The 22,041-nt window shown below is 42.0% G+C and overlaps 1 protein-coding gene across 1 annotated transcript in view; it reads left to right on the forward strand.

Moving 5' to 3' along the window:
- The window catches only part of LOC137277691 (arrestin domain-containing protein 3-like), a 38,293-nt gene extending 16,602 nt beyond the window's left edge, over positions 1-21,691 (forward strand). Inside the window, exons 3-7 of the mRNA XM_067809571.1 lie at positions 6,567-6,793; positions 17,061-17,243; positions 17,937-18,119; positions 18,727-19,558; positions 20,383-21,691. Coding sequence (XP_067665672.1) covers positions 6,567-6,793; positions 17,061-17,243; positions 17,937-18,119; positions 18,727-19,558; positions 20,383-20,546 — 1,589 coding nt within the window. The 3' untranslated portion in view covers positions 20,547-21,691. The remainder of the gene's footprint in view (positions 1-6,566; positions 6,794-17,060; positions 17,244-17,936; positions 18,120-18,726; positions 19,559-20,382) is intronic.
- Positions 21,692-22,041: the final 350 nt, after the last annotated feature.

Genomic DNA, 22,041 nt, shown 5'->3' on the forward strand with positions numbered 1-22,041 from the left:
AGAGAGATGATTTACATCTTTGTGGAGGGAGAAGATCTACCATCACACATTTCTTATTCATCCCTCTCCCAGGATATTAGTAAAAGGGTTTCTTTTCTTCAGGTACCGTTGTGGTTAGGTACATATATTCAATAATATATTTATGTGCCTCTCGACATTAGCATATTACCGGATTTCCCCTTATAAAAATTGACATTAGGGTAATGTGGTGGTTATTTATCCACATGTACAAAGGGTAGCAATTCACCTACGTCAGAGTTTTTTTAGCCAGCCACATCTGTGAAGCATCACGCTGGGAAGGGGAGCCGGGAGGGACCACTAACGTCATGCCCCGGGATCACTAACTCCAGTGCGGTACTATGATCCTGATTCTATAAAAGCCGTACGACACCATATACCGAGTTATTTCATCTACACAAATATCAGCCACCTTTCACTGTATCAGTGTTGGATTCAGAGCGTATGTCTGGGACAATGTATCCACACTGTTGCATGGCTCGGGCAACTCCGTGACAGGGGGAATCTCTGCCTTGATCTGTATTTGGAACACGTGTGCCTCTAGGCCCTCTGCGAGGGAGGTACAGGGGTGATTTTTGGCCTTTAAAGTTGTGGCTGGTTTCACCTGTTTCCCATTCTAAACAGTTGGGTTAAAGATAGACTCCAGGTGATGCCAAACATAGTGCAATATTAGACCCTTTTATCTTTAAACGAACAACAGTCTCATACATTCTGAAAATATCGGTTTTAACAACTTTAGGCTGAGTCGTTATGATATGAGTTTCACAGTCAGGCAACTGACTGGTTACAAGGAGGGGGGGGGGAGGCGGGGAAATGAAAGAGGAGGGGGGATAAGGAAGAAATGACACTGGGATGAGGGGCCACAAAATGAATCATATTTTCAAGTGCATTCGAGGCGAAAATCCCCAGTACACCCCGAAGTTACATCAGTGGAGCGATTATACATGGCAGCCTGGTTCTGTTGTGTCATCCTTCACCATCTGGCAAAGATATACTCGTAACAGTAACACTAAAGTTTTATTTTTCATATCATTTAGATACTGATCCAGTGATCCATTGATCCAGTAATCCAGATCCAGTATCGTCGCTTCAAATGGCGTGTCAGGTCGGGGAAGAGGCATGGTGTGATAACACCTGGTACTCATGATGTCAGTCACTGGGTTATCTGGTCGATTAATTACAGACCAAGTTATATGAGAGGCAAAGTTGTAAAGAGGAAGGAAAACCATGTTTTATAGATAGTCAACGTCCTAAATGCAATGAGTGCAACGTTTCGGCGTAGGTACCAGCTAACACCATCATCATGCAAGTGATTTTTAAATGTAGACCGTGATATAATATGGCTGAGTGCGGTGTTAAACAGAAGATAAACTTTTAGCTACAATACTGCTGATTGTTATGCACATCTACATCCATCTCTCATGCTTTTGGGGCTCTTTGAATTCTAACAAAACAATTTTTGGAATTCTTCTGTCAATTAGTTTCCCCTTTGAGATTACTCATTACTTATCGTGTCAACACCTCCGTCGACATTATTCGCCCAGTTTACACGTAACATATATTAGAGCAATCATTTAGACCCACGTTAGAAACAGACTGGTTATTTCAAGCCACGCATCAACACCTTCTGCACTCAGTATTACCACCCAGTCTCTCGGCAACAGAAACAGACACATCCTTCATCCCCTCTCCCCGACAGCTCCCTAGACACCTCTCGCACTTGATTGTTTTCTCCAATTAAGTGTTTCCCAACTTCACCCGTAGGGTTTTATCTAGGTTAAATAACGCACTGTAAAATCGCAAATTTGGATGGCACTAACGAGTACTGGCCAGTAATTGTGAGACAAGATAACACATTCACACAAGATCGTTATATACATACTTCATATGGGACTACAGATTCAAGAGGGAATTCTGTAGGGCCACTTCTCCGAGCTGTGACAAACTTTTCACACATATGATTTGCATATTAACCTCCTTCGCAACACGTCAATCTTAGAACTTTTGGGTGATGCGAAAATGAAGTATATGGAATGGTTTTCCATAAATTTGGTTTTCCAAAACGTAATATGAATGTTGAGGTTTCAAATGAGATTTTTCATATTATTTATTATATATATGTGTGTGTGTGTGTGTGTGTGTGTGTGTGTGTGTGTGTGTGTGTGTGTGTGTGTGTGTGTGTGTGTGTGTGTGTGTGTGTGTGTGTGTGTGTGTGTGTGTGTGTACTTCCTATTTTCGGAACGGTGATTAAGCATACATTTGTCCTTTGAACTGTGCAAAATTCCAGACATGTGACCGTATATAATCAAGCATGAACAAGACTAACCGGTGATTGATAGTGTAAGCACATGACATTCCGTTCCGGTATGGTGCACACAATCAATCAAATCAAGCTGATCCACTTCCTACTGGCAACAAAGATTAATAGGGGGTTCTCCTAACCAGAATTCCCTGTGCATGATGGGAAGGTTGCCATCATATGCCAAGGGTCTCTGATGCTGCAGGTTTGCAGAGTTATGGCCCATTGTTATAGTAGGATTTACTGTTCATGGTTTTGATTTCACCCCGATTGTGCATCTTGCGCTATCCATATCATTGTTCTGTCCGTGGAATGAGTAAGGTTAATTATAGGAATACCACTTTAGACTTTTCCCCGACACGGATTGCTATGTTGGAACACAAGTACTTAAACGCTCGCTCCAAATGTCCACCCGTGAAGATCGGGGTTTGAATTGATCTTCAGTAACCCATACATGTCATGAGTGGCGACTAACGGGATCAGGTGGTCAGGCTCGCTGACGTGATTGATTGACACGTCATCGTATTCCAGTTGTGTGGATCGATACTAATGCTGTTGATCACTTGATTGTCTGGTTCAGACGTTATAATGTACAGACCGTCGTCATCTAGCTGGAATATTGCTGAGTTTGGCGTAAAACTAAACTCATTCACTCACTTCAAATTGTCAATAAATATAATGTTCTTATCCTTCATTATTTGCTATTCCTAAATGAATATGGTTTTGCTGTAATCGGAGAACGATTCCTCCACGCTGACCCATTTTCCGACGTTATTTTTCAGTCAGAGAACTCGTCGCCTCGTTTTCAATACCAGGCTGACCTAGGGTGTATCTTGTGTCGTATTTACCGTCTCATGTTAAATTTACCACCTGATTCCATTGCGCACTCCATTTGCTAGGAGGTAATTAGATTAAAACTTCATTTGCCTTGGTGCGAGGATTTACGACATTATGACCCACTGGGTACTTGCCGTAGTGGGGGGACCGATGAAGGCGGGCGTTTAGCTTGCTATATTATCACTGAAATCTCTTTCTTTGATCAAAGCCATCTGATGGAAGGACATGGCAAGGTCATTCAGATTTACAATGTGTATGATTTGTTTCCGGTTGCTATGGATATCAAAATGTCAGGGTGAAAGGTCAGTGGTTGAGTGGTGTTGTTAGGCGAGACAGCTGAAGATGCAGTCAGACGTCAAGAGTAGAGACACGGGGTGGTCCACTTAATGTGGAGTGGTAACACTTGCAGTAATTATTTAGACTATAAATAACGAATCTGATTAAATACATAATTTACGACAGATGTGGTATAGGAGCAGAGTCTTAGGGAGAGTGGCGTTCGTGTCACGATCTTTATTGATTTGGTGCGGCGTGTAAAATTCATTTTCTCACTTAATTTTTATTTATGTCATCTTATTGAACGAGCCAGTCTCATATCCGGGCAGCTAAGCGTAAATATGGCCGTCCTTTATATCCTTGGCCATCGCAACAAGTGTGAAACACGCTCGTCATATTTCAACAGAACATAATACCGATGCGGTGTTTTACCTTAAAAATAGTTAAGTGTGCATATGATATGCACTTTAAGTGGGTTTTGTCGCGGTAGATATCGATATTTGTTCTAGCAAATTTGGTTCAGATCTCACACTCCACGTTGTATATCATGTAGACTACGGTATTACTGAACTCAAAGGGGTCAATAATTGTAATTGTATCACTAATTATACTTTTATGTTTAATTAAAGCGGTAATTCATTATTCGAACAATAGAAAATAAGTCTTCGGTCATTATACTTATGTGGAGGATCGATCCCTGGTGTTCGACTTTGCGAGCGAACGCTTTAACCGCTGGTCCACCCTACCACTGTCCCACACCTTAAACCTAGCTAGTTATAAAGTACAAGCGCGGTAGTTTAGTGTTTCGTACGTGTGAAGAGGACTGTAAAGACAACGTCGAATAACGTGTCTTATGAATCCTAGCAATGCACCAGCATCGACTATGCCGCCAGGGGCGTTTGCAGTAACTAATGTCAAGCATATCCCAGCCTGATGATCATCAGTCTGCATTGTTCTGTCTATATTACGTCTGGCATAGTTGCCGTTTACACAATGCTAAGAGTGGTTCACACAGTGGAATGCTCCTACTGTTCGTTAAGCAAGATACTAAGGATCCTTGCTTGAAGCTTCGCATGATCACCATACTGCTTTTACAGTGCTCCTATGGCACCAGTTTTCTGGACGATAAGGAGGCGAACCGAACAGAAAACGCATCTTTCCCGTTTGTCCGGAAAATGCGATAAATCGGCAAAAATATAAATTCAGTCATATCTGATACTCTAGTGGAGCCGTGTCAAGCACCCTTAGTCTAGTCAAGCACCCTTCATCAGATCCCGACCCTCCTACTTGGCGTACTTATTGCTTCATTGCTCTAGCCTTCGTGGATATTTCACAGTACATTGTTGTTCACTCTTTTGTGTATGTTGTTTTAAGCCGCATTTGTGTTCCATTTGTCTCACAGCAGACTAAAAATCAAGACAATCCACGATCTGGCCAAGACAAACCACAAGTAAATCCTCCTCGTCAGGAAATAACGACTCCATAGAGCCATGTTATATGTAGTATCAGATGATTGCCTTTGGTCCTTAGTGTACGATGCACTCATATGTGGTCTCGGATGTGTCACCCGCGTACTGACATATTGCGTCTATTATATGGCTGGTTTATTTCCTCTTTAAGAAATTCCTAATATATTGTCCATTTTCCCCACATGCATAATGTATAGCGGAGTCGAGTATAGTTTACGGAATAATGACGTTGATTTTACACTGCATCTGTAATGATTACTGTTATTTGCTATGTGAATAATGGTTGTGAGGGATATTACAGGTACAATTTAAGGTTTCTTGGACCCATTTGTATTTAGTAAACTATTCTTTTCTTGTTCTTCTACCAGTTTATTTCTGAGGTTAGCTAGGATCGCTGATATACATCATGTACCGCTGACACAAGACAGTCACACTCGTTTAACATATAAAAACCATGAGTCATGCGGAAGTCGTTCGGAATCTTGTGTTTTTGCTCTTCCGATTTCCATACACATTCCATATACAACTTGTCCACTTCGGCAGTAAACACAATCTGTGCATAATCTGCTTCCGTGATCAACAGTCGAGGATGACCCAAGATCTCACTTTTTAAAATTAAATTGATTCTAGATTTTAAGATCCCAGGAGCATTGCGAACATAAGGACAGGCTCAGAAAGTACGGACAGTCACACACTGACATTCTGGACTTTATCATGCCGAAATTCAACATGAGCTATGATTTGCTGAGTACGTGAAGGCATTTACTTTATTTCATGTGGATCAGAGCACGTATCTCTCTTTTCTAATCAACATATAGAGTCAGATAGGTTTCTTGAAGTAAGGAATATGCCACACATCACTACTAGTGTATTTTTTGTTTGTTTGTTTTTTCATATATACAATTTTCTTGATAATTTGTGCCCGAAAATGTAAGAGAACAATGGTTTGTCTTCCGGTTTTGCTTCAAAACGTTTGAACTGTACATGATGGATGACCTAGAAAATTTCGTTGTCGGTCATAAACATACATGTAAATTAATGATAAATAAGACCCATTCACAAAAGTACTTAATGGTGAAGCTTTTGATTACCACCATCCAACCATCCAACCATTCAACCCTGAAGATATCCAACCACCACCACCATTCAATACCACTGACCCACCCTACACTCAACACTCCAGGTACGAATAAAGTGACCTCCGTTCCTTTGAGACGGACATGACTTTAGTTTTCTTTGCATCTTACAGTAAGAGTCCTTGAGTCCTAGTCTGTTGTACAGACCCCAAAGTAAGTATACACACACACACACACATATATACATACATACATACATACATACATGCATGCATGCATACATGCATGCATGCATACATGCATGCATGCATACATACATACACACACACACATATATATAGATAGATAGATAGATAGATAGATAGATAGATAGATAGATAGATAGATAGATAGATATAGAAAATCCACGCAAGTCTAGAAAATGTGGCAAGTCTAGACTTCCTTAGCTTCAGGAAGAAAGTCTCAGGGCTCCATTTCATGATATTATTTTTTTCACTATGAACGTTTTTTCAGTAAAATAGGTTCATTTCAGAGACTAGCTGTTAACCTACGTGTATACGACTGATCATATCTGTTCATCATTGTTTTCAGGGTCCGGTAACAATGACGATAAGAGGATCCTTGCCCCTGGTCAGTACACGTACCCCTTTCAGTTTGAGTTACCCGCCAATCTACCCAGTTCATTTGAAGGTCAGCACGGCTACCTCCGATATTGGATCAAGGTGACGATGGAGAAACCGTGGAAGAATGACTACTCCACAAAGAAAGTCTTCACGGTTATCTGCCCCATGGACCTGAACAGAGAACCGTCATCGGGGGTAGGTACAGGCGTTTGGTTCGTGTTGGTTTAAATGTACTGTGGTAGTGCTAATGTCATTGTTAGCATGTTTATTTCGAGGTATTTGTCGCAAAGTGAAAGATGAGAACAACACCGAATATTTGTGTATTCATCATCTTGTGAGTTGGAGTGGTGTTGGTAGCCTAGTGGTTAAAACGTTCGCTCGTAACGCCGAAAACCTGGGTTCGATTCCCGGTGGGTACAATGTGAAGCCTATATCTGGTGTCCCATGCCGTGATATTTGCTGGAATATTGCCAAAAGCGGTGTAAAACCATACTCACTCACGTGTGATATTGTCGGAAACACGTAACTCATTTCCTCCTTCAAGGGATACCTTGCTTTCTGTTAGCGTTTAGTCAAACCACGGGTTTTTGGTAGTTTAAATTTAACACATTAAGGTGAAATATGTGAGTATTCATAGTTCTTAGCAGGGATGTACGAAATCCAAGATTTTCTGTAGCAAACCTACACACATTCAGAAGAACCATGGGAATTCTGTACAGTCGCTTGGCCCAGTGAGTCATAATTATCAATACTGACAAATTCATGGATGTGTCGCAATTGCGAAATAATAGTATTACATTTGTCAGCATTGTACGTTCCAACCGCTAAAATGCCACTCAAAGAAGACAATAGCAGTCTTAAGCAGTCATGACTTTATAGGATCAGAATTGAATGTCCAGCCCACATATCTCAGCACGAGCCGAACACATCTTTTGGGGCTTACATACGGAAGAACGAGACTGACATGATGAGGGTTCCACATGGATTCCAGTTCATGAACTCGTGAAAGATCATGTCAGAAATAACACAAATTCCTGGAGTACGTTTTCTGACCGCGGACACCGCACGTGTATTCCCCCGTAAAACCTGCGGTATGCCTTCCTGAGACGTCATTAGTCCGTGTACATAACGATAGGAATGCTGGACACATTGTACTGCAGTTTTCAAGCCATGTCAGGCTATATCGGGCCATGCCAGGCCATGCCAGATCATGTCAAGCCATATCACACCATGTCAGGTCATATCATGCCACATCAAGTCACTTGTCAAGCCATATCACGCCACATCACGTCATGTCAAGCCGTATCAGGTCATGTCAAGCCATATCACACCATGTCAGGTCATGTCCTGCCATATCAGTTCGTTAGATCACAACGTATTAGCGAGATCTATCTGGTCAAGTGTCCCCTGGTCTGGTGAATGTCCAATTGTTTACGAGCAGCCTCTGTATGGTAACACTACTGAACGCCGTTAACCAACAGACACTTGCTGTGTAGTGCAAACAAGGTGGTTTGCTATCAGCAGAGAAGGACTCGCTTACACTTTTTACGAACACCAAGCGTCACTAATGACTTTCAGTTAATCATTCATATTGGTATCGCCACCACTTTTTAATCCCTCTTCGCTGAATGAAACCTACAAAGACATATACCCGAGACTGATCTTTCAGCGCTAGTGGTGTTATGGGTTTTTTTTATATCGCATGACCTGACGCTAGGAACGGAATAGCAGCAACGCTTAATAAATTAAACAGACTGTAGTAAGCGCATGATCATGTTTTTCCTTCACGCTCATTTATCTGAACAAGTCTGATGATGTAACGAGGTTGCATGGCGTGTTTCATTACTGGGTTTCTCCTCCCAGCTGAGTACGTAAAGAACGTATGCGGCACCGACAGAAGGTAGGTTACGCAAGTGAGCGGGAATGAGGATTGCAAGTAGTTCATCCTGATATCACAATAACACCAACATCCCAGGCTACACGTGTGGTTTGTGTATATAAACATGGTGTCAGAACACTTCTCTGGCTGACGTGACTTGGACGGCATGTCCTGGCAACTGAACTTCCTATGTTATGACCTCTCTCTCTCTCTCTTTCTCATGTAAACACACACACATATATATTTGCCATATATATGCACAGCCATCTGCACAGCACTGCTATAGATACTTAGCTATATACCATGCCTATCTTTAAATCTTAACGCCAGTAACGCGTGTCTTCACCATCACACCATACACACAAGTCGACTGACTGTATGATTTAAATGACATGCCCACAGTCTACCTGAGTTACTAGGCCGCTGCTTCGTTTATTAATGCCTGTCAGCTGCTGTGCAGATAGCAACCACAAGCAGCCTGGAAGCCAACAGCGTTCCTCTAAGTACTCAACCCCTGCTCAATGAGAATAACATGTATGTCCGATACCGTTCCCTTGTAGTATGGTTGGCACAATTTAGCCTACAGATAGCGATCGTTTTATTGATAACTGCAGAGAAAAGGTTTAGTCTCTTTAGGGAATATATTTTTTCAGAGAGGTCTTCTGGGACCACAGCTTGTAGGGAAAACACTTAAAATACAAGAGATTATTCACCCTTGAAATACCTTGGTCAATTTGCAAGGAACAGTGATGGATTGAGATATATTTCAGTGCCTCTTCATGGCTGAGACTGTATTTTACATCTCCCACAGTGAAAACAAATGAGAGAATAGTCAGATTAAGACATATAAAAATCCGCTGTTCAATAACAGTAATGAAACAGCGGAAGAGATAACGCAAATGTTGCATTTCCCCCATCGAACCCGTGGAATTCCCACGAGATGTGTATAATGCTAATTGGACATCCCGTTTCCAATCAATGTTAACGCATTTCCTGAAAGAAAATGTCTTGTAGATATGTTTTCGTGGTGTTAGTTAATACGACGGTTTTATACCTATGCCAAACGCCTTGAGTGCTTTCTCTGACACAATAATATATCATCCATTGACACAAAAAATCCTTTCACCATAATGAACGGCAATGCAATTTCCATTATCATAAGAAATATCTGCTGAAGATACAGACTATTGCACTATTCACTCTACATCATGAATTTACTCAGTTTTAAGCAAAATCACGGCGTGGGACACCGGAAATGAGCTTCACACACTGAACCCATGTGGGGACTCGAACCAGGATCTTTGGGTACCCAAGGCTACTAGGCTACCCCACCGTCCCCGTCAAATGATGAGCATGTGTTGATAAATCGCTGTCAATGATGGTACCAGATGATATTACCAGGTAGCAGGTGATATTACCAGGTAAACATAGTCTGCCCCACCTCTCGCACTCCTAAAAGCACAGATAGAGACAACTGTTCACCTATAAAAAAAGGAAACACGGACTGAAAGGAATTGCACTGACGTTCTTTTTGTCGTGTTCGAAGAACGAACATGTTGGAATGTGACTGGAATTGCTGGGCTATTGTTCGACATAAAGGGATGGTGGAGGTGACCAGTTTGGGGATAAGAATCATTGTAATGATGAAAATGTAAAGACGTTTATTGGAGGCAGTAACACGGGGCTCTTTTATTTCTTGTACAGGTTGGTCAACTAGTGGAAGGGAATTGGTTATTCAAACCATATCGAATGTTATCAGATCATTAATATTCATGAGGTTGCAGTCAAACGTGCTTGTCACAACATTTGACTAGTACTTATTTTTATTCCGTGCCAAAATTCAGATAAACTGGCGTCCAACACTGGAATGGAATGGTTTTCATGTTTGAGTCAAGTCGAAAGTCAGTAGCTCTGATACGTTGTTTTGACAGATCTGTCCCTCATGTAACATGGACTTTACAGTCGGCATTAGTTGGTAGGACACTTGCACCAAGTTCTGTCATCAAACAATTTTAAGGCGATGCTTGCATATAACAGTGATATAATTGTTGCTCTGACGAATCGGTTACGTCAGACGCTGTTAGTGGTAGCAACTACAGCCTTTATAGGTATACGTAGTTGCGAGAATTAGGAAGTGTCCTGGGATTTAAGTGTCTTTTTATACAGTACGTCTTGTTCTAGTGCCATTTTTTAAGTTGGGAAGTGCACCATTGAACAAACGCTATGGTTAGCATCTTCTTTTATTTATTGTGCAACGTTTTGATACAGATTCTTGTGCCGTTATCAAGCTTGAAAGGGAGTTGTAAGTCATGCAATTGTTCAGTAGTGAGTGAATTTAGTTTTACGCCGCACTCAGCAACATTCAAGATATATGGCGGCGGTCTGTAAATAATCGAGTCTGGACGAGACAATCCAGTGATCAGAGCATGATCATCTATCTAACCGATGACATGTGTCAACCAAGTCAGCGAACCTGACTACACGATCTCGTTAGTCACCTCTTACGACAAGCATAGTCGCCTTTTATGGCAAGCACGGATTGCTGAGGCCTGTTCTACCCCGGACATTCATGGGTCCAATTTGTTCAATAAGCTGCTCTATTGCACATTTAGAATGAGTAAGAGAAATTATGGTTTATATCACTCTTGGCAATACTCCAGCAATACAACAACGGTGGACACCAGAAACCATGAGTGAGAAGTGAGAATCGAACCAGGAACAGTCGTGTCAAGCGAATGTTTTAACCTTTAAGCTACACCACCGTCCTGTCTCTTTAAAAGTTGTACGTGTATAGTTAGATCGGTTGAGTCTGTCGCATTTCAATATACAAGATCAATAATGGAGACCCTACTTCAAAGACAATTTACTTTAATAGCAATAATACACGCAAACAGCTACTATGTCATCCCCGCCATCTTTAGCTACCATCGCCATGTTGAAGGACTGTGTGTTTTGCTCTGTATCTAAAGCAGGTGGCGTAAATCTTGGTGTTGCCGGTTTGAATGCTTCAGATGTCATAGATACACTGGATTAGGGATGGACTTAACTCTATACATCTTATACGTACAACAATGAACAATCACATTGCATGACCAGGAGCAGTTTGCCGTCAGTATTAAACTTAAATCGAAGCATGTGTGCCCATTCCATGTGTAGAATTTTCCTACAGCAACGACATTTGTACCTTGGACTTCAAATAAATCTCATTAGAATGTAGAAATATGGATGTTTAAGATGTCGTTTATATCCCAAAGTAAGCCTTAGACATCGCATTTACATATTACCAATGTTTAAGGAACGGACGTAAATAGAGAATATCACGCGACCTTCACACATTTCCTGACATCAGAAAACAAGCTGTCCAGTTCAGTTTTCAGTGTGCGAACCTTTTTCTTCAGTATGAAATACCTATGAAGAGATACAAGACTGGCTATATGTCAATGTGATACCCAGTAGAACACGCACCACCAGGTTACAAACGCATAAAGAGACAATATTTTTGTTTATCTACTATAAACTGATGCATGAAAGTGCTTTGACTGCACCAGTGAATATCCGGGTTAGTCTTTTCAGTAAAGAGCCGACTAATGGGATCGTGTGGTCAGGCTCGCTGACTAGGATGACACATGTCATCGGATCCCAATTGCGCAGATCGATGCTTATGCTATTGATCACTGGATTGCCTGGTCCAGACTCCATTATTTACAGACCTCCGCCATACAGCTGGAATGGTAGCGGTGGGGTAACCTAATGGTCAAAGACGCCGGGTTCGATTCCCCACATGGGTACAATGTGTGAAGTCCATGTCTGGTGTCCCCAGCAGTGGTATTGCTGGAACATTGCTAAAAGCGGCGTAAAACAGTACTCATTCACAGCAAATTATGCACTCAAAATCACGTTCTATTCTATGCGATGCTGGAAGTGCTGCAGTGCTGACACACGTAATGTTTTATTGTATTCGGAACGCAATACGCAACGTCAACACCAGATATAAATACGTATCTTATTATATGCCAAAGCATATTCACTTCAGCGTACAAGGACAAATAGCTGTGAAATATATTATATGGAAAGAAAATTCTACGCAAAAAAAAACAGTTTTTTTTCCTGTTCCGTTTTACTAAGCGTATGGCACGCTTTCCTCATTTCCAATCTCTATAAACAAAATTGTTCAACATCACACAAGGTGCGCACATCATCTGGTGTTACTTTGATGCATACACTTCAAAGTGGTCAAAGATCTTTGAAGTTAAATAGCGGGCAATAGGGTTACAATTACCCTGATGCACCAGCGTTAGCTGTGATTAGCGTCTGTCGTACTTTCTTTGTCTAGCTGGGGCAAGATGACACGTCAACACATAAATAACAGACCATGGTGAATGTCAATGATCGAAGTGAGCGACAGCATCATAAATTTCCTGATGTATCCGTGGGCAATCATTTCTCTCTGACGACAACCACATCAATCCGTTTTAGAAACACAGACTTGAAGTTTCTGGATGAGAGTTATCGATTAGTACTGACAGACTTTCTGTTTGGCATCTATCATAGATCACAAATCCAACCTTTCATCTGACAGTTTATTTATTTTGTCCAAAAAAGAAAGTTAATCCTTTTCCGTTTGTCGAGAGATGAGTTCCATTGACATGAAATTGTTGATCCTGTATGTTCCCTCATAACAACGTATAGACATTGTTGCTACACACACTTCTATGAAATCTAAAGATCTGTATTTAGCTTTCGCTGTCTACAATCTCTGAAATATATCCACCCCACCAAAACTTTAGATTCACTTAAAACACTCACTATATGTTATTATACAGATGTTGTTACGTCGAAGACTGATTTCTCCACTAACTTTCCTGGAACCAATTGCAACTGCAAACTTTATGCAGATGAATTGCTCGATGATCGTACATCACATTGCTGAAAAGCATGTGCAGATGTCGGGCATGTGAACAGCTGCGTTTTGCTGTAAACTTTTGTTACGAGTTCACCAATTTTCACTGATTTTTTATCATTCATGATACTTCAGATAATAATCTTTTAACCGCTGACGGTTTACAATACGTCAGTTCATGTCAGTACATTTAAACAGTGAGGAATATTTTGCATCATTTAGTATAGTACACTTACCTGAAGTAAGTGGTTATATTTGTTCAAGTGAGCCTAAACCTTTAGGGTAGTATGTACCTACATCTGCATGTGTATCAGTAATGGGAGATTACACGTTAAGAGTTGTAGAGATCGAGACATCATCTATTATTACAGGGGAACATATTCTCAGATTACTTCTGGGGTTTCCACATTATGAGACTTGAAGAATGTCTATTCCACGCTGCCAGGCTCCGGTGTCAATACGACACGCACGCACGTACGCACGCACGCACGCACGCACGCACACACGCATGCAAGGCTGTTGTAAATATCTAACGCTTAGTCTCGCAAAATATGTAGCTCTAAGAGAAACAAGAGCTCCACTCAAACTGACAAGGAGACCGAGGGTGGTTGAAGCCTGAAGCTAAAAATCTAGACTTGCATCACTGAGACAATGTCAGTTCCCTGACAGGTAGTGCTGTGAAAATAATATGGTTCCGGGACTGTGAGACAGGCTACATCTCCTTTGGGTCCGAGTTGGTTTCAGTTTTTATATTCCATCTTGCTCGTCTTGTGATGTGTATCACTGGAAAGATATTATATCTTCTATCATTCACTGTCAGTTTCACTCAGGGCTTGTTAAGACCCGGGTTTATGTAACTTACTCTCAAAGTGCCAGACTAGTTTATTTCTAGCGCTTGTTGTATTTCTGTGGTGTTTACTTGGAACAAATTCCTGGCATTCACTATATCACACATTGTGTTCATTTTGTACTTTGCCACTGCACAAGAACTGCAAACAGAAAAAAAATATGAAAAATAATATCTATACCTCGGAAGTTACATCTAATGTTTTCCGACAGTTACACACGCTGCACTTACCTGTAGGCCTGTACCTACAGATCGTCTGGCATCGTGTATAAACAAAGCTCAACTTGGAATGTAATCACTCAAAGAGTTTCAGATCTTTAGATAAAGAGTTGTTGTATATTGCATTCTGCATCCATGCACTGTTGGAATCAATAGTGTATTAAAGGCACTCTAATGAGTGAGTGGGGGCACTACGTCTGTACTGATACAGGCATTCTGTCCTGCATGACGTTTTGGAAGTTGTCATTGCGAATATTTTTGTGAGTCGTGCATCGTGTCCTCGAGGAGTCAGCCGAAGTGATCTTATTTTGTTCTTGGTGACTCAACAAAGCTATCCTAGTCTGTCCTCGGCCTGTCAATCAAGGAAGCGTATTTTGCGATTTTCTGCTGGCCTCGATGAATCAGATAGCTAGCTAGCTATGTCCTCGAATCAGTGGAAGCTCCTTGTGTTTGTCCTCGGTGAATCAACTAAAATGATCTTAGTTCCGTCGTCCTCGTCGACGCCAAGGAAGCTATCTAAGTCTGTCCTCGATGACAAAAAGGAAGTTATCTAAGTCTGTCCTCGGTGAAAAAGGAAGCTATCTCAGTCTGTCCTCGGTGAAAAAAGAAGGTATCTTAGTCTGTCCTCGGTGAAAAAGAAGGTATCCTAGTCTGTCCTCGGTGAAAAAAGAAGGTATCTTAGTCTGTCCTCGGTGAAAAAGAAGGTATCCTAGTCTGTCCTCAGAGAAAAAAGAAGGTATCTTAGTCTGTCCTCGGTGAAAAAAGAAGGTATCTTAGTCTGTCCTCGGTGAAAAAGAAGGTATCCTAGTCTGTCCTCGGTGAAAAAAGAAGGTATCTTAGTCTGTCCTCGGTGAAAAAGAAGGTATCCTAGTCTGTCCTCGGTGAAAAAAGAAGGTATCTCAGTCTGTCCTCGGTGAAAAAAGAAGGTATCTTAGTCTGTCCTCGTAGACAAAAAGGAAGCTATCTTAGTCTGTCCTCGGTGACAAAAAGAAGGTATCTTAGTCTGTCCTCGGTGAAAAAAGAAGGTATCTTAGTCTGTCCTCGGTGAATCAGGGGAAGTGAGCTCATCCATCTTTACATCGTCCTTTATTCAGCTTAGCACGGAATCATTAGGAAGTAGTATCTGTGATAAGCTATACTGGAAAGTTAATTACCACACGTCAAACGGTATTTTCAACACAATGCTACATTGCGCGAATGTCCATGTAACATAATTATATTAAAATATACATTCATCCGACATATATGCACGCACACACGCACGCACTTATACACACACACACACACACACACACACACACACACACACACACAAACACAATCGTCATATATGTGCACACACAAACACACACCGTCGTCATATATGTATGTTCACAAACTCACAGCGACGTGATAGTAGACTAGTCGTTCATGAACGACGCACTTGGAAAATTACTCAACACATTTAAACCCCACAGGAGACAGACATTTGCTTGGTAAAAAAAGCGCATTAAGTCCATATCTAATAAACACCAAGTCTTCATCTAGTCGACTTGAATCTTCTACGTTCACAGCATCATGTTCACATTTACCATCGTCTTCCTGTGGCTAATTGCTGCTTTGCTGGACAGATCGGAACTTGGCGGCGGTATGTGCCAAAACGATCCCCAGTTGCTCGTTAGCGAGCTAACACTGTAAAATAAATTGTTGGCACGACAGGTGCCCCTGATTTATCACTCAGCTACGTTTTTTGTCGTGGTTCTGATACATACGTTGCATGGTCTATTTCAGGCTCTTCTCGACACGTAAAATTGATTCAGATATAAGTTACTGTAACGTTTCTCAGCTCCACCTTAAACAGAAGTAAGGCATGCGTTTTCTCACCTAAATTTGTATTACATCGTATGCACCTGTTGTTTTCTATTTGTAAAAGGTACAAACGTCTTACTTGCATTAGTGATGAATATTCACTTCGAATATGGTGGACTCTCCTCCACGTGCATGGTAGCATCTTCAGAGATTAATGGAGACTACCTGATGAATGCACTAGTTTCCAGCCATGGAGTACTTTGTTGCAATCCGTGTAGCAGGGTGTCGTATAGTCTTACACGCATTGCTTTACCGCTTGGGATATGCATCATTATTAACAAACGCTAAGTCTCTTAATATAAATAATTTTGCCACCAAACACTGAACTAGGCTTCCTTACGAACCGGAGCTGGAAAGAAAGTATACTTTTTCTGTTAAAATTCATTGTTTCAATTACATTAATTAATGGTAACCAAACTAACTAGAGTTAGTTAATTAATTCCATGTCGTATATTGCATAACATATGCCAAATAAGAGGCTTCAAAACGTCTTTTGTTGTTTGCATAAAAAGACAAAACAGATCAAGGACTAACACTTAGTATTCAAACCAATAGTGCAACCAAGAACAACAACAGACCTTACTGGGCACATCCTGAACCCTCCTCGCTGGTGGTACAATTTCAAGCATGGGAAACAATGTCTGTTTCATGTGACGCTGGAAACATCAAATATATTTTTTGGGCAGTAAACTTGACCGAACTGTGCTAGAGTCACGTTACGGTTTGAAATCTGGTGTTACAGAATTTTACTCTTGTTGTTTTCTTTCAGCACCCCCTTCAGTCCAAGAAGAATAAGCGACTCTGCTGCCTGTGTTGCCGGTCAGGGCCGGTCAGTGCCGTTCTCAGCGTCCAACAGAAGGGCTTTGTGCCTGGAGAGGCCATTGTGATCACTGGAGAGGTCAACAACATGTCCTCAAGGAAGATGGGAGGCTCGTCAGTGGAACTGAAGATGGTGAGCCGAGTTTTGATGTTGTTGGTTCAAAATCATTAACTCTGTTTAGAAGTAATAGTGTCGATACAGACAGAGTTGATAAATATCTTATTCGTCCATGTACTATTGCGATATGAGGTCTTTCATCATCAGTATTGCCATTGATGGACCAGCTCGGTCTGTAAGAAGACCTTAAATGCTAGCGTCGTTGTATGATATGTACGACTAAGTAACTGGAGTAATTCGTAGTCCAATCTATATCGCTCTCAGAAAACATACACGACCCAAGAGCAACGTTTCAACGGTCGATCCAATAGCCACGTTAGGTACAGCCTCAGCGTAATAACACTGCTCAACTTCAACCACTCCACCTACATGCACACCCATAACAGTCAACTGTTACGAATATTGACAAATACAGGAGACATTCGTACTTTGATCGTAGCTAATGTGTTAAGAATGGACTCAAGAAGTTCATGGGGCTACGAACGTATCGAGAATAGCCAGTCTGGTTACCTCTTAGTTAGTGGTTAAGACGCCTTAGTTCTACACAGTATGATTAGAGTAGCTGGTGGTTGATTACAACGATTTTGACAGTCCGAATCGATATGTTCTAAACACCAGTCACAGGTAAACGCTGTCTGTTTAAAACGCGTCATGTATGCTATGATGTGCCGTTTCAATCGCAACTGGCACTCATGTTCATCTTCTCAGACAACAGTATTCCACTCTACCACCAAAAGCCGGGCAATCACCCAGCAGGTCGGGAAACTGAAGCGGGGACCAATCTCCTGTGGGGACACAGACATATGGGACGGCGAGAAGCTGATCATCCCCCCATTGCCACCATCCTTCCTCCTCGGCTGTAGCATCATCGACATCAAGTACATCATTGAGGTAAGACAGGTGTAAATGTGCATTGCTGGTCGCTACAAAAGAGACCATGTGATATAAGGCCCTGCACTAACCATTGTAGAGCCGAACCTTTGCATGTGGATAGTGCTCCGCTTCCAGTGTTTTCTGGTAAGACTGAAGTGAAAGTCACATGACACCTGTCATAATCAAGGTTACAACGTCCACGTTTAATTATTAAGCAGACACGTGGAGGACATTTCCAAAAGTGATGCAAAAATGACAAAAATGGCATTTAATGCAATTTCCTATTTCGAGTTGTTCCGTAGGTTACCATTAGCTTTTCAGGTGAACAAGCGATTTGCCAATGCTCTTGATTTTGGCGTGTGGAACCGTTACAGCATGATACGCTCTGCACATCTTTTTGCCAACTCTTGGTAACATTTCAATTTGACCGTGATTCCTAAACACATGATATACCCCGAATGGTGCAATAGGTTCAGCGGATATTTCAGTCCCTTTTCTAGTCGCTTTTATATACTTTCAGAAGATGGTACTAACTGCATAAGAATCTGTTACACTACTATGAAAAAAAATAACTGTGCCGTTTTTTTCGGTACACTGTACCCTACCTTTGACTTTATTTTTGCAGTTACGTGTGGACCCCGTGGGACCGGCGTTTGACCTATCGATTCCAATAGAAATCCTCATTGGAACAATCCCAGTCCGTTCAGCCGTCCAAAAATACATAAGAAACAATCAGATCGCTCCACCAGTCGACAGACCTCCACAGCCACCACCATCCTGCCCCAACAATAACATGGGCTGGACCAACTCCGTGCTGACAAATACATACGGTCAACAGAGTCAAAGCCAGAGTCCTTCCTCCCCTGGCTATTCAGCAAGTCAACCCAGTGCTCCTGGTATCACCCTCAGCTACGCACAGCCTGGGTACAGCTTCCCTCCCAGTTCAGGGCACGATCAGCTCAGTTACCATGGCCAGTACCAAGGTCAAAGCTATGGGCAGTCACAAGCTCAAGGATTTGGCCCGGGTCAAAACAGTGTTCAAGGTTATGGTCAAGCACAAGGTTATAACTATGGACCACCTCCAGTTCCCGGTCATGGCTATGGACAGTCACAAGCTCAAGGGTTTGGCCAGAGTCAAAACAATGTTCAAGGTTATGGTCAAGCACAAGGTTATAACTATGGACCACCCCCGGTTCCTGGCCACGGCTATGGACAGTCACAGACTCAAGGGTTTGGCCAGAGTCAAAACAATGTTCAAGGTTATGGTCAAGTACAAGGTTATAACTATGGACCTCCCCCGGTTCCCGGTCATGGCAGTGGACAGAGTCGTCCATACCCGCATCCTCAAGGGCAGCAGGTTAACCAGCTGTACCCACATGCTGCAGATGCACGGCTATCAAATAGTCCAAATCCACAAGGAGCTTCTGTCGATGCACAAGGAGACAACATGTGGATGCGTGAGATATTTCATTACTTAATGTTCTTCATCACATTTTACACTCAAAGAGACTCGTGGGAAAAACTAACGTTCTTTCAACGATGCTCTAGTTTACGTTACATTGAAACTGCTCCACTGGGGATTGAATCCATTCAGTCGTACATTCATAACATTCCCTATGAACATTCATCTGAATGTATTCTGTAAAACGCGAAAATCTGTGCAGCCAGCAACAAGGAAATACAATTGTTCATTTATTCCACGTGTCTCTAACTTGTTCAGTCGTATACGTTTTAGAAAAGCATGACAGAACGTTGTATGATTATTCAGGTTTAGATGTGTTACCATGCAAACTCTCTAACACTTATTTCAGGTACATGTAATTTGCAACGAGGATACGTACTATATATCAGTCCCGGTCAGAGGGCATTTTAAAGTGCATACATTTCAGTGGGATAACCTGGCATAAACAGAACTAGCAACCCGTGAAGATCCGGGGTAGAATAGACCTTCAGCAACCCATGCTTGCCATGAAAGGCGACTACGCTTGTCGTACGAGGCGACTAACGGGATCGATTTGTCAGGCTCGCTGACTTGGTTGGCACATGTCATCGGTTATCAATCGCGTAGATCGATGTTAAAGCTGTCGATCACTGGATTGTCTGGTTCAAACTGGATTATTTACAGACCGCCGCTATATGGCTGGAATGTTGCCTTTTGTGGCACTAGAGCTAGCACACAGACACCCACCCTGGGTAGAGGAGGCAATAAAGGCAGTGTGTCTACATAGAGTTGTATTTACCTTACATACATTTTTACCGATACTATGATGTCATGTTTCAGCCACACCCATGTTCTCGGAGTACTTCTTCGGCCAGCGTTACGTGAGAGACGACGACGACGACGAATGCACACAGGGAGACTTGTACTACACGCCGCTCTATGTGCTCTATGACTTCGAGAAGCCCAAAGAGAAACCCACGCGCACTGTAAGAATCGCATCGTAGCAGCCTGTGTGGTGCCGACAATCGCTGTAAAAATCGCAATACAACGGCTGATAAGATGTAGAAGGGTAGCATGAGATCTGCAGTATAACGATGAACGTGATGTATACCGGTAGAGTGAGAACCGCAGTATTGCGGGGTACGTACTGTATAAATGCAGTGGAAGAACCGCAGTATAACAGTGGTTGTGATGCATCATAACGGCTGTGTAAGCATCGCAATACAACGCTGAATGTGCTCTGTAGGTATCACGACTTAAAGAGACACTTCCACACAACGACTGAAACGTTGTGATACGGCGAACAAGGAATGGGCGCGTGCTGTCAGATTCGCTTCCAAACAGCGAAGAAACAGCCCGAGGCATGTCAGGGTTGAGAAATAACCACGCGACTTTGATTACGTCGTTACAGCATAGTAGAAGGTAACTTATCTTTTGCATCGCCTCCAGACAGAGAGTAAGAAGTGGACGCGTAATGTAAAAATGGCACGGTGGGATACGGAAACGAACAGTTAGACTCGCATCTTTAATATCCTGTGAAATTGGGTTGATGTGCACATGATACAAACACATGGAAGACGGGAGACCGAAACAGAGGATACAGCTGACATAAAAGGTCCCAGAAAAAAATCTTTCCTCATCTCTGTACCAACACCCCTGTGGGTCCGCCTGAGAGGTAAAAGTGGATGCTTGCTGATGTGATCAATGAAACGGCGGTGGCCAATGGTCTCTGCTGTCCGCAACTGAGGGGACGGATAAATTCGAGTTGTCTATTCATTTCCAGAATAACCCTGCCTCCATACGATGCTTGTGTTGGGCCAAAATATGTGTATAAGAGTGAATAAATGATGTTTATAGAATAAAAGCTGCTGAAACACAGTGTGATCTGGGTTCGTATCCAGACGCATTATTCTCCAACAGTAAAGGCGTCTATTAATGAAACGTATCATTGTGCTTGGATATATCAGTTATTTCTACGCACAATGTGATATCTCTACAGTACGTATATAACTTACATAATAACGCCAAAACTGCTTTGCATAATGATATTTTTTATATATTTGTAACTGTACCTTGTAATTCAATGTAACTGGGCACACTCGTTCCAAGCATGATTAAAACATCGTATTGGTAAATATTTTCAACAGTATTCGGCGTTCTGGTTGTTTGTAACTGACCATGTTTGCTCACTTCCGTACTTCCGGTCTGAAAGCGAGACTTGGTGTATATAAATGGAGGATATTATATCAGTTCCCATGTCTTACTATGTTTAAGACTCGAGTGCCTAAATGTGGGTATATCCCGAGCGAGAGCGAGGATATACCGACATTTATGCACGAGTGTCGTAAACATAGTATGCCCTGGGCACGAATATAATATTCGGTTTATTACCCAGGACATTCAATTGAGGAAAATAAACACAAATCTACTTTCAAACATAAACATGGGCTGACTATCCACCGTCCCCGCATGTAGAACGCACCGTCACAGAAGAATCAT

The sequence above is a fragment of the Haliotis asinina genome, chromosome 3, assembly GCF_037392515.1.
Source record: "Haliotis asinina isolate JCU_RB_2024 chromosome 3, JCU_Hal_asi_v2, whole genome shotgun sequence".
In the NCBI taxonomy this organism is placed as follows: domain Eukaryota; kingdom Metazoa; phylum Mollusca; class Gastropoda; order Lepetellida; family Haliotidae; genus Haliotis; species Haliotis asinina.